Source organism: Schistocerca cancellata, chromosome 3 (assembly GCF_023864275.1).
Source record: "Schistocerca cancellata isolate TAMUIC-IGC-003103 chromosome 3, iqSchCanc2.1, whole genome shotgun sequence".
Taxonomy (NCBI): domain Eukaryota; kingdom Metazoa; phylum Arthropoda; class Insecta; order Orthoptera; family Acrididae; genus Schistocerca; species Schistocerca cancellata.
The window spans coordinates 803,175,211-803,189,800 of record NC_064628.1 but is presented as its reverse complement, the minus strand read 5'-3'; the positions used below and the strand labels follow the sequence as shown (position 1 = coordinate 803,189,800).

General features: G+C 45.0%; 1 protein-coding gene across 1 annotated transcript in view; it reads right to left on the bottom strand.

Moving 5' to 3' along the window:
- Positions 1-14,590, bottom strand: part of LOC126176584 (disintegrin and metalloproteinase domain-containing protein 22) — a 1,067,821-nt gene that overhangs the window by 394,578 nt on the left and 658,653 nt on the right. Inside the window, exon 6 of the mRNA XM_049923744.1 lies at positions 2,919-2,988. Coding sequence (XP_049779701.1) covers positions 2,919-2,988 — 70 coding nt within the window. The remainder of the gene's footprint in view (positions 1-2,918; positions 2,989-14,590) is intronic.

The following is a 14,590-nucleotide window of genomic DNA, read 5'->3' as shown; positions in this document are numbered from 1 at the left end:
GACGGGGAAACCGAAACTACACATTAACGGGGAATACGAACCACGTGTCGTTCGTGGCTGATTCTCACACGATAGAGAGGTGAAGGCTAGGTTACAGGCGACCACGATTCGGCTTCTGTCACGCACCTTTCCACTATACGACTGCGCACGACTCAATGGCAATCTAAACAGTACATTTCCCCTTTTTTTCTTACGTCTTTGTACTAAAGGCGCTGAGACAGTGAAAATGCATTCCCGTTACTGCTGAAGTAATTGTGACTTTGGATTATGTGTTAGCCCATGTTTTGCATCAAACTAAAAAAGATTAATCAGGTGTCTTCCTATTATTCATTGTAAACCCATGCTGATCTCAATAAACTAATAAACAGGCTAAGCAGCAATGAGTGTTAAACGAAAAAAGATCGCTCTTACACTGAAGCGCCAAAGAAACTGGTACACGCATGCGTATTCAAATACAGAGATATGTAAACAGACAACGCCTATATAAGAACAACACGTGTCGTTAACGCCTGTATAATAGAACATGTGTCTGGCGCAATTGCTAGATCGGCTTCTGCTGCTACAATGACAGGTTATCAAGATTTAAGTGAGTTTGAAAGTGGTGTTATAGTCGGCGCACGAGCGATGGGACACAGCATCTCCGACGTAGCGATGAAGTGGGGATTTTCCCGTACGACCATTTCACTTACAGTCTGGAACCGCGCGACCGCTACGTCCGCAGGTTCGAATCCTGCCTCGGGCGTGGATGTGTGAGATGTCCTTAGGTTAGTTAGGTTTAGGTAGTTCTAAGTTCTAGGGGACTGATGACCTCAGCTGTTAAGTCCCATAGTGCTCAGAGCCATTTGAATCATCTCACGAGTGTACCTGTAAAACATAAAATATGCGACATCGAAGCTGCCGGAAAAGGATCCTGCAAGAACGTGACCAACGACGACTCAAGAAAATCGTTCAACGTGACAGAAGTGCAACCCTTCCTCAAATTGCTGCAGATTTTAATGTTGGGCCATCAACAAGTATCAGCGTGCAAACCATTAAACGAAACATCATCAATATGAGCTTTCGGAGCCGAATGTCCTCTCGTGTACCCTTGATGACTTTACGCCTCGGCTGCGGCCGTCAACACCGACATTGGACTGTTGACTACTGGAAACATATTGCCTGGTCGGACGATTCTCGTTTCAAATTGTATCTAGCGGATGGACATGTACGGATATGGAGACAACCTCATGAATCCATAGATTCTGGATTGTCAGCAGGGGACTGTTCAAGCTGGTGGAGGCTCTGTACTGGTGTGGAGCGTGTGCAGTTAGAGTGATATGGGATCCTTGATACGTCTAGATACCACTCTGATACGTGACACGTATCTAAGCAGGCTTTCTGATCACCTGCATCCATTTATGTCCATTGTGCATTCCGACGAACTTGAGCAATTCCAGCAGGTCTAGCGACATCCGACACGTCCAGAATTGCTACAGAATGTTTCTAGGAACGCTCTTCTGAGTTTAAACACTTCCGCTGGTCATAAAACTCCCCAAACATGAACATTATTGAGCATATCTGGGAGTCTTTGGAAGGTGCCGTTCAGAAGAGATCTCCAGCCCTCGTACTCTTTCGGATGTATGGACAGCCCTGCAGGATTCGTGATGTCAGTTCCCTCCAGCACTACTTCAGACATTAGTCGAGTCCATGCCACGTTGTGTTGCGGCACTTCTTCGTGCTCGCGGGGGCCCTGCACGATATTAGGCAGGTGTACCAATCTCTTTGGCTCTTCAGTGAATATTTACCAACAATGTGAGTTAACACATTGGATTTACAATAAATGGCTGTCGGGTACACAGTACGAATATCTCGTTCGATTCCAATGTACAACCGCATCGTGGACTTGTTACGTACAAGTCATCTCAGAGCTTTTGTAAGGCTTGGTTGAGCTATCCGCTGCCATATGTCAACATCGTCTGCAGCAAGATTGTTGGATGATAGTCTGAAGGCGCTACATTCCATGGTACGGTTGTACGTTGGAATCAGACGAGATGCTGTGTACAATGTCTTTGTAATGTAGTTCTGATGAAAGCTTCAGCCGAAGGGAGTTGGGGTGGATACCTTATAAAATAAAAAAGTGACAAATTGGAAAATAGCATTAATTAGCGATAAAAATGACTAAATAACAAGTAAACATTGTGCCTGACCGATGAGGTATCAGAAGCTGTCTGTGGACTAGTTTCAGCTGAGTTGCAGTATAAGATCCTTAGTAAGATTACTAACCGAAATTGAGAAATGTGACAGATGTCAGTATCGTAATTTATAACAATTTATCGCTTGAGCCTTGTCCCACAGTTACGCAGGGTCAGCCATCGTTAATCGGATTTGGCATGTTAATGTTTAAGGGGTGGCCGGATGCCCTTCCTGCCGTCACCCCGCACCCCCCGGGACGGAATTAGTGTATCCCAGCTGTCTGCGTCGAGTGTAATCCATGGAATAGTGCGAATGTGTTCAGATGTCTGCGAGCCGTGTAACTGAGGCGTAACATGGGGACCAGCCCGGTATTCACCCAGCGGGATGTGGAAAACCGCCTAAAAACCAAATCCAGGCTGACCGGCACATCGGCCCGCGTCGTTAAACCGCCGGGCGGATTCGATCCGGGGCCGGCGCGCCTACCCGGGTCCAAGAAGCAGCGAGTTAGCGCTCTCGGCTACCCTAGTGGGTCAGTATCGTAATTTATAACAATGACTAGACTAAAACCTTATCAGAATAACACAATAAATACACTGAACCCAAAAACTGAAAATAGAGTTTTTAATCCAAATATGGTTAGATAATACAGATTGTTCAAACTAGTTCATTCGTAACACCCTTATTTTAAAGCCGTTGCGCTACAGATATAAAAAGTTGTCAGAAAGCAAAATATGTGGGAAGCTTACCTGTTTAGAGACCTGCTCTGCTCCGTTGGCGAGGAAATGCTTCTGCATGAGGTTGGGGGCAAGGAGTTGCCTGCAACACAGGGCCAGCGTTAAGACAATGGTTTACAATCTGCAACAACTACAAACTTTGTAGTGCATTAAATGTATGTAACAAGGTCGATGACTCAGTAAACAACACTTCTCATTAATACTACTGAATGTCTGAACATCCTAGCCACACATCCGTCCAACATATCCAACATTTCGATTCAAAATTGTCTACGGGTTAATACACACACAAACAAAAACAACGCACCACGAGGTACTTATCCGAATGTGATGGGAATCGGTAGAAGTGAGTTACGTATACAGACCAACAAATGATTACAGTTTCAGTAAAAATGGATGACTTATTCAAGAAAAAGAGCTTCACAGACTGAGCAAGTCACAAACGCGTTGTTCCATCTTTGGCCCTTATGCATCCCTGGAAACACGCACATGGGAGGAACGAGTACAATGTCACAATAACATTCCCTTTTGAGTGAACAGTGTTCAATGATTTGAAGGTCAGTACGCCCATGTAACACTATGCCTCAGTACACCGTAACACCTGGGCCGCCAAAACAATCATGTTCGACAATACAGCATGTACCATTATACGACGGGAGATGGTAACGCGTAATGAACTCAGGAACACTGACAAACAGAAAAATGTTTGGTAGACCGTGTGATATGGTGTCGGGCGGCATAATGCTGCAAGCGCGTACTGACCAGCAAGTCTTCGAACAGCCACCAGTCAACCTTATACTGACATTGTACTTCTTCCCCTTGTGCCTGTTTCCAAGAGTGCAGCCGGTCCTCACTTCATTTCTATGGTTTAGAATGCGCGACAGCGTCGAACGGAAAGGGTAGAGGAGCTCTTGGAACGAGAGGATATTTGCAGAATGGTCTGGCCTGCCCATTCCCCGACTTAAACACCACCGAACACATGTGGGATGCAGTGAGGAGGCATACTGCAGCACGCCCATATGCACCAACAATCAGCCAACAGTTGTTAACCGCGCTGGTGGAGGAATGGATCGCCCTACCACAAAAACTCCTTACCAACCTTGTGCTAAGCATGGGAGCACGTTGCAAGCGATGCAGTACATCTACATCTACATCCATACTCCGCAAGCCACCTGACGGTGTGTGGCGGAGGGTACCCTGAGTACCTCTATCGGTTCTCCCTTCTATTCCAGTCTCGTATTGTTCGTGGAAAGAAGGATTGTCGGTATGCTTCTGTGTGGGCTCTAATCTCTCTGATTTTATCCTCATGATCTCTTCGCGAGATATACGTAAGACGGAGCAATATACTGCTTGACTCTTTGGTGAAGGTATGTTCTCTAAACTTTAACAAAAGCCCGTACCGAGCTACTGAGCGTCTCTCCTGCAGAGTCTTCCACTGGAGTTTATCTATCATCTCCGCAACGCTTTCGCGATTACTAAATGATCCTGTAACGAAGCGCGCTGCTCTCCGTTGGATCTTCTCTATATCTTCTATCAACCCTATCTGGTAGGGATCCCACACTGCTGAGCAGTATTCAAGCACTAGGCGAACAAGCGTACTGTAACCTACTTCCTTTGTTTTCGGATTGCATTTCATTAGGATTCTTCCAATGAATCTCAGTCTGGCATCTGCTTTACCGACGATCAACTTTATATGATCATTCCATTTTAAATCACTCCTAATGCGTACTCCCAGATAATTTATGGAATTAACTGCTTCCAGTTGCTGACCTGCTATTTTGTAGCTAAATGATAAAGGAACTATCTTTCTTTGTATTCGCAGCATATTACACTTACATTGAGATTCAATTGCCATTCCCTGCACCATGCGTCAATTCGCTGCAGATCCTCCTGCATTTCAGTACAATTTTCCATTGTTACAACCTCTCGATACACCACAGCATCATCTGCAAAAAGCCTCAGTGAACTTCTGATGTCATCCACAAGGTCATTTATGTATATTCTGAATAGCAACGGTCCTACGACACTCCCCTGCGGCACACCTGAAATAACTCTTACTTCGGAAGACTTCTCTCCATTGAGGGCTCTGAGCACTATGGGACTCAACATCTTAGGTCATAAGTCCCCTAGAACTTAGAACTACTTAAACCTAACTGACCTAAGGACATCACACACACCCATGCCCGAGGCAGGATTCGAACCTGCGACCGTAGCAGTCCCGCGGTTCCGGACTGCAGCGCCAGAACCGCTAGACCACCGCGGCCGGCTCTCCATTGAGACACTACCGTCCTTCGTCACCACACACCCTATTTAAGAACAGTGTCCCGCCTTTTTTTATGTTCAGGAGACATCATTATCACTATAACTTCAGTGTCATTACTGTCTTTCAATAACAGTGCTATTTATGTTCATCTTGTTACGGACTTCTTTCAGTTTCCCTCTGTACTATAGTGTAGCAGTTCTTTCTACATATGGCCTAAATTTCATCGATATATTTTATTTGGCAGTGCCATACCAAGCAAAAGATGCTTTCGTCCTTAGTTTTTGCACGCCACAGCACTTTTCATGAACTAATATAAGCGGCGTTCTTTTCTACTACGTCATGCGGTAGCGTTCTCGCTTCCCACGCCCGGGTTTCCGGGTTCGATTCCCGGCGGGGTCAGGGATTTTCTCTGCCTCGTGATGACTGGGTGTTGTGTGCTGTCCTTAGGTTAGTTAGGTTTAAGTAGTTCTAAGTTCTAGGGAACTGATGACCATAGATGTTAAGTCCCATAGTGCTCAGAGCCATTTTTTTTTCTACTACGGCTATTGTTGCTTTCCACTGTTTATAGCTGAGCCGAGCGCGGCTCGTGGTCATGCCGTTTATTGCTCGTCATCTTGTTTTTATGTTTCTGTCGCCTCGTTTTATTTTAATTCGATTTACTGGCGTCACTTGCTGGTTTGCTTGCCCGTGAGTGGCAGCAGCAGCAGCGCTTGTCTATAAGTGCACTGTCGTACTATCTCCGGAGCGACCGCTAGTATTTCCGGTTCGTCGTGTGTCTGGAGATCAGTCGGAGGACGGAGCGCCAGTAAGGCGCGGACAGTCAGTACTTGCCGACCTCTGGCCACACACACGATCTGTCCGACGGAGGGAGACTGGAGCAGGGACGACCGTTGGTGGTCGTTCGGTCGGTCGTCTCATCGGGTGACGTGTATTTGGTTTTCCGATCACTTCTGGGCCCCTTCAATTGATTATCTTGCGAGACTTTGGTCGGTTCCTTCCTTATGCAGAGGTGTCGGTTGGCTAATGGGCCGGTGTTCCCTCTGCATGGTTGGGTGCGACCCAGTGTCTCCGGGACGTCGTCGTGCGTCCGAAGTCAGTCGGGACGCAGCACTAGTGAGGTCCGGACTGGGGAATTGATTACATTCTTGGGTGGTTCTTCAGCCGTCCCTAGGTCGCGCTCCCACCCTATTATTTGGTGCTACGCTTGGCTGCCTGCCTCACCTAAACTGTTGTTAGAGTTTCCTGCCCAGGCCGACCCTTGGAACAGTTCTGAGCACCACTGTTGTGTTGTATGTGATTGTGATTTTCTTTTGTCGCTAGTACTGTTCCAGGCCTTAAGGCGTGTATTACTTTTGTCTGTTCTATGGCCTTCAGCCGAACCTTATGTGAAGTATTTTAAGATTAGGCCTTCAGCCATGTTTTATTTAAAATTCTTGTTTGCTCTGTAATTGGGCCTTCAGCAAATGGTTCAAATGACTCTAAGCATTATGGGACTTAACATCTGAGGTCATCAATCCCCTAGAACTTAGACTACTTAAACCTAACTAACCTAAGGACATCACACACATCCACGCCCGAGGCAGGATTCGAACCTGCGCGCGTAGCGGTCGCGCGGTTCCAGACTGAAACGCCTAGAACCGCTCCGCCACAACGGCCGGCTAGGCCTTCAGCCGCGTTTGTTTTAAAATCTGTGGCTTTCAGCCGTAATGTGTAAATTCATGTCTGTCAGGATTCTCTATAATTATCTTGAATTCTTAAAATGGCCTTCAGCCGTACTGCGCAAATGCTTATCATAAGGTTTGTCTTTAATTATTTTGGATAATTGTTTGGGCCTTCAGCCGTCAAGATATTTCAAGTTTTCTTAAGATCGTTTTCTGTTGTACTGTCTAAATACTTTGTAAAGCCTTTTATTATGTTGAGATGTTATTGGGCTTTCAGCAGAGGAATTAATTTAAATTTTCCTTAATATGGCTCTTAGCCGAAATTTCCTTTGCTCATCTGAAATATTATTTGGGCCTTAAGCCGAGAAGATATTTTAATTTTACTTAAGTAAGGCCTTGAGCCGTTTGTCTAAATTCTTCTGCCTTAAAAGGAATTATTTTAGGATATTTTAATTTTACTTAAGTAAGGCCTTCGGCCGTTTCTCTAAATCCTTGTGTTTTAAAAATATTATTATTGAGAAGTTACTTGGGCCCTCAGCCGTGAATTGATCCTTGTTGTTTTAAACAGAAAACTGTGCATTGTGTTTTCGAGTAATAAAGTTCTGTGTTCTTGTGTAACTAACGGTAACTGATCTTGGCGCCTTTCCACAACCTGATCCCCTCTGTCCTGCGAAAGCAGATTACAATAGCATGCGGCAAGCTTTCAGTTTCTGTGTTAATGGGGACTTGAGCCTCCATGGAGGACTGAAAATATGGCTAATTCAAAATACACATGGTTTTTTACCACATGCTATTTATTGTACCTATTCATTAAACCCGCTAAACGCCACATCTGAAAACCCGCTGTATTACTCACACATTAATCGCAGGCCACTAATCACCTACTAGCAAAATTGCAGATACAATACACTTTATTTCCTGACACATTCAGCGTCGTCTGCTGTTAGACACCTTTCATTCTGTCCATTGATGCATGCATTCATAAGCACTTGGCTGTCTCAAAGAGGCTACAGACTCTTATTCGTCTGCGAGAGTAATTAATCTGTGGATGTAAACTATAAGGCATGCCTTAACAAGTCGTCTGAACGTCGAGGTGAGCCACCCAAAAAGAAGGCGTGGTAGTCGAGTCGGTTCACGAGGCTACATGAGCAGTGTACAATACGACGGACACTTTTCTTCCAGTTAGTGCTGTGAGGGTGTGCCGATATGTTGCATATAGGCGCTTTGCCTTGTGATAAAGAAATGGGGACACTGAAGCGACTTCATTCTGGATTATCGTGAGATGGTTGCTTGCTTGCTTGTTAACATTTTCTTTGGATAATTATACATTATGAAACATCAGATCTGTTTACACAACATACTCTGCACTCATATCAAAACGGACAAGAGAAGATCTTTGTGCGAGTTCACGACTTCGTGGGAATACCCAATTTTTATTCAGTCACCCGACCTAACAAACTGCTTATATTATTGCTTTCCACTCATCAAACAATATTATTCGCGTCTGATTTCATGACATTTGCACGTAAAACATGAGACTTTATCCAGAATGAGATTTTCACTCTGCAGCGGAGTGTGCGCTGATATGAAACTTCCTGGCAGATTAAAACTGTGTGCCCGACCGAGACTCGAACTCGGGACCTTTGCCTTTCGCGGGCAAGCGCTCTACCATCTGAGCTACCGAAGCACGACTCACGCCCGGTACTCACAGCTTTACTTCTACCAGTATCTCGTCTCCTACCTTCCAAACTTTACAGAAGCTCTCCTGCGAACTTTGCAGAACTAGCACTCCTGAAAGAAAGGATATAGCGGAGACATGGCTTAGCCACAGCCTGGGGGATGTTTCCAGGATGAGATTTTCACTCTGCAGCGGAGTGTGCGCTGATATGAAACTTCCTGGCAGATTAAAACTGTGTGCCCGACCGAGACTCGAACTCGGGACCTTTGCCTTTCGCGGGCAAGCGCTCTACCATCTGAGCTACCGAAGCACGACTCACGCCCGGTAATGTGCCAGGAAGTTTCATATCAGCGCACACTCCGCTGCAGAGTGAAAATCTCATCCTGGAAACATCCCCCAGGCTGTGGCTAAGCCATGTCTCCGCTATATCCTTTCTTTCAGGAGTGCTAGTTCTGCATAGTTCGCAGGAGAGCTTCTGTAAAGTTTGGAAGGTAGGAGACGAGATACTGGTAGAAGTAAAGCTGTGAGTACCGGGCGTGAGTCGTGCTTCGGTAGCTCAGATGGTAGAGCGCTTGCCCGCGAAAGGCAAAGGTCTCGAGTTCGAGTCTCGGTCGGGCACACAGTTTTAATCTGCCAGGAAGTTTCATGAGACTTTATATTCAGACTCAAAACGATATATACTGCCGGAAAAAGTCGCAGCACCAAGACGGGGTGTGTGATACAAACTAAAATTGGTAGGTGTGTTTCTACATCTGAAAGGCGATGTACATTCAAATTTAGCGCCATTCGTGTAAGCGTGGCGCTAGTGACGCCACTATGAGGATGCAAATCAGGTTTGCTTTAAATACACGCTGTAACGTTCATGAGCGTTAGTTAAATTCGAGATTGGACGTGGTGAGTTAACGTCAATCATGTATGCTTTTCAGGCGATAAGAACACCATTATCAGCACTTCACTGAGTTTGAATGGGGTCGTGTAAAAGGGCTACGAGAAGATAGATGTTCCTTCTGCGATACTGCAGAAAGACTTGACAGGAATTTAGGCACTGTACATGATTGTTGGCAGCGGTGGTCACAAGAATGTACGATCGCAAGACCACCAGGCTCCGGACGGTCGCGTGGAACTACCGAGAGGGAAAAACCACCGTGTTCGGCATATGGCTCTGGCACGTCATACTGCACCTGCAGCAGCAATGTGAGCAGCAGTTGGCACCACAGTCACTCAACGAATTGTTCAGATGGTTCAAATGGCTCTAAGCGCTATGGAACTTCTGAGGTCATGAGTCCGCTACACTTAGAACTACTTTAACCTAAATAACCTAAGGACACCACACACATCCATGCCCGAGGCAGGATTCGAACCTGCGACCGTAGCAGCAGCGCAGTTCCAGACTGAAGTGCCTAGAACCGCTTGACCACAGCGGCCGGCTCAACGAATTGTTACAAATCATTTACTTCAAGGACATCTCCAGTCCAGATGCCCAGTAGCGTACATTGCACTGACCACAAAACACCGCCATTTGCGATTTCAGTGGTGTCAAGCGAAGAGTTCATTGGTCAGATGTGTTTACAGATGAAAGCTGTGTAACGGAACTGAAATGATGGTGGGCTGACAGTAATTTGGAGCCCGCGCGTCTGACACGGGCGCGCTTGTGTGAGACTGCCAGGGAGTGCACCCTGATGCCATCTATTGGCGAAACTGGGAATTAGCGCTGTCAGACAATGCACTAAGCTCTCAGAGTCAAATGTATTCTTTTTCTTGGTAATTATAAGTTATTACTGTATAATTTAATGTTGTAAAACGCTAGTAGTAAATTATTATGACTGGTATGAACTCCAGGGTAGTAAATATAAATATTCTTAAATACTAAATGATTTCGGTAAAAAGGTGGTAGGGGAACGCCCCCACTCTTGGTGATACGAGCGTAGCTAGAGGTAGCTGGAGACACAGGGACTGAACAATGAAATGGCCTGGGGAGTGTTGACGTGATCGGACGTGCGTAACTGTGCTCACGCAAAAGTGATTGTGCAACAGCGAAGAGGCGAATATCGTCGCCGTTTTTGGAGTAAAACGCAACGAATGGTTGTTGAAGCCGCCTTTATGCCACTGGGGCTGACTGTAAGAGTTCCTGCGCCCAGATTTTATGGCGGACGTGCAGTAGCTTATACGAGTGCTACAGCTCGTAGTTCCAGCCGCCATTAAGGGCATGAGGCGTGAAGAGCTGCGTTAGCCACCGGCATCTCACCACCAGCACCGACACGTCTACCCAAGGCTAGACTGCTTGCAATTGTTAAGTCGAACTTTGTATACATGTAAAAGGAGAATACCAGTTTTCTTTTATGCAAGTGCAGAGGACAGAATATAGTAATGAGTAAAATTACGACGCATGTTGTTCATTGTAAAGTGTAGTAACCTCAAACATAGTATAGTGAAATCAGACTGAGGCCACCATCGCCTCTTTCATTTACAATTCTTTTGGTTGTAGAATACTTTAGCGTATAAGAATGTTGAAAAGAGCAATGGTCACACCAGAAGGAGTCGCCTATTTACAGTTACTTAAATTTTTCTGAGGAACCTTTCAAGTAAAGTCACTTAACTAATTCTGTATCAATGGTCCAAAGAGTAATATCCAAAATCATTAAATAAGTTGAAGGATAGAATTTTGTTAACCGAAGTTGCATAACCTGTCTTGGTAGTAATTACCAAGCCACCTCACAGAAATTGAGAGAGCATTTGCTTTGTAGAATCATCTAGAATGATGAGAAATAGTAATATTCAGAATTAAGTTTAAATTCAACTCAAGCCATTTCACTTTGAAACGAGCCCAAAAATTGATTTATTCTTTTGCTCCTTCAGAGCTGGCGACCGTAGTTATAAGTATTTTCAGGAGGACTCGACGGTAAGTCTGCTGCTCTCGTCGTGCTGATAGGATTAACCACTGCTGCTAGCAGTGGTGATTGGATACATAAGCTCACTACCAAGTTAAGTGGGTCAGGTAGGCAGTGTTACCGTGTGAACTGTAGGGCACTGTAGGCCGTGGATCGAACCCGTTCAATCATCACAGCTCTTAGGGAAATAGTCCGGTTAGGAGTGTTCTAATCATTAGGTAAATACTGGCGAGTAACGGTCAAAAATGTATACGCAAGTGAATTTAGCAAGGTCCACGTAGCACCTAGTTAATGTGGTGCAATGGCGAGGGTAGGAGTGGAGTAAAAGTGAGCTGAGCTTGTGGCATCTGTGCTGGATTCAAATACTAACTACGTGAATTCACTACTGCCTCTTACCATTGGGACTGAGCTATTTACAGTTAAAATACGTAGCAGTAAGCGCAAAGGCGTGACAGCTACAAGTCCGTATTGGTTTTATACATACGGAATTGGGAAGTGGGTCATTCCGTCAGTGGAGGGGGTTAAAACAACTGAGTCAGTGGAGAACATACCCCATTTACTGATGGAAAGATTCGGCGGTTCGGTCGCAGCTGGTTCTGCCTCGGTGCCAGTAATGGCCGTGTGTTGGTGAAAAGAAGGTCAGTTGAGGGCCTGCAACCAACATGTCTGCGTTCTGGACACACTGCACCTACAACTGGAGTTATGGTCTGGGATGCGATTTCGTATGGCAGCAGGAGCACTCTCGTGGTTATTCTACGCGCCCCGGCTGCAAATTTGTACGTCACTCTGGTTATTCGACATGCCGTGCTGCCATTGATGAAGAGCATTCCAACAGGATACTGCTCGTCCACATACCGAAATTGTAACCCAACATCCTCTACAGAGTGTCGACATGTTGCCTTGACCTGATCGATCATTAGATCTGTCTCCATTCGAGCACGTATAGGACAGCATCGGACGACAACAGCATCATCCACAACAAGCATTAACCTTACCGACCAAGTGCAACAGGCATGTGATTGCATCCCACATTTGACGTCCGGCACCTATACAACTCAGTGCATGCACGTTTGCATGCTTTCATTCAACGTTCTGGCCGATACACTGCTTATTAATGTACCAACATATCATATTTGCCATGACTAGCTCCGCGCTTACATTAATTTGTGATCTTGCAATTTTAATAACTTAAATGTGTTACCTAGACAAATGTATTCCTCCACATTCACTCCTTTTGGTGTTTCGACTTTTTTCCCGTCAGTGTATTAAGTATTCATGTAATTTGTGATTCACATGGGCTTATTTTTCACTCCTCTGATTTTATTCCCTGTTTCCACATGTATGTCACGAAGAGATACGTTCTCGAACGTATTACGTTGGCTTTAATTATGTTTAAAGCTGAGAGAGAATAAGCTGCGTTCATCAGGGATTAAATCCTTACTTTAAATGAAATTTTCGGTTAGCCAGGTAAGCTTGTGTTGCTGTCTACCACTCAGACTTGTGTTTGTGGAGGAGATTTTCAAATTCTGCTATCACACAATCTCAGATTTCTTCAATTTATCAGCTGTTATAGGACACAGAGAGCAGACACATTTGCATCCCAAGAATTGGATCAGTAATGAATAATTGAAACATACTAATCATGGGTACATGCATGAGGTTCGTTGCGAGGGTTAAGTTTTGAAATTGGTCTTGTTTTGACTCATGTTAAAAACTCCATCAATTATTCTGTTGTGCTATGAAAAAGATCTCCCACTCCGAAGTTTAAAAACAAAGTTATTCACACTGCTTTTATTTGCAAGTGGGTCAAGTTTTTTTTTATAGAAATGGGCAACGTCCAGGGCACTAAAAACCAACGCCATAGTCTCTTATGAACTCACAGGTTGACAGGTTAAGTACCCCAAGGCTTTCAGTTCTGGAAAATAATCGTCCAATATTTCTCTTTCTGTACTTCATTCACTTTTGCCTGGGGACAGTTCTCATTTTCTGGAAAATCAATACATCAGTATGGCCAACAAATATTCAGATGGAACTATATGGTTCCAGAGACCTTTTAAAGGTCCCAAACATCTCTGTGATACATGCAGACTGAAGCGATAAATGAAAATGTGTACCAAGGTCGGGATTCGAACATGGGTCTGCTGCTCACTAAGCAGATGTGATAACAGCTACGCCACTCTGGCACAGTGAGTATGAACAACTGCATGGGCTACCTAGCACATCCACCTCTTCAGTCAAAGTTCCCATTCACGCCTCAGCCCACTTGCTATGCCCTCTAAACTCTTAACAGCTTTGCAGAGGCTCCCCATGTGTATTGGACTAGTTAGACTCTCAGCCTTCGTACAAATTTTCATTCGTCACTTAAGTCTTCATATACACTTCATAGACGTTTGAGACTCGAAGAACGTCTCTGGAACATATACAGAGGGGTCCAGAAAAATGTAGACACTCTTTGATAGTTAATATCTTTGGCACAAAATGACATATCGTTACAAGTTTGCGCAGTAGCGTAGTCCATTGTTTTATCAGGAAATCTGGACGCTCGTTTTCCAACTGATGACAGTGCAGCAATGAACAAGTAAGGTTGTCGTTCGAGCAACTCAAAGCTATATTGAAGTGGTACTGGAGGTACGAAAACACGATGGAGATACAGCGACAATGGCGTAATGTGTACGGAAATCAGCCACCAATACGTACAACAATTTATTGTATTCGGGATAAATTTGAAGCCGGCGGTACGGTTCAGAAGTTGCATAAGGAAAGGTCTGGCCGCCGACAATAAACATCAACGAGTTCCTTGAAAAGTCCTCATTTTCGATTTCTAAATACAGGCAATTAGTATACTTCTTACCTAAATGTTATTTAAGCATGTCTGAGTTCATTGATCGTGCAGTGAAAAACTCATTATTGCCGCAGAACAACGTAGGAGCCGGCCACTGTGGCCGAGCGGTTCTAGGCGATTCAGTTCAAATGGTTCAAATGGCTCTAAGCACTATGGGACTTAACATCTGAGGTCATCAGTCCCCTAGAGTTAGATCTACCTAAACCTAACCAACCTAAGGACATCACACACATCCATGCCCGAGGCAGAATTCGAACCAGCGACCCCAACAGCAGCGCGGTTCCGGAGTGAAGCGCCTAGAACCGTTCGGCCACAAGGCGCTTCAGTCCGGAACCGCGCTGCTGCTACGGTC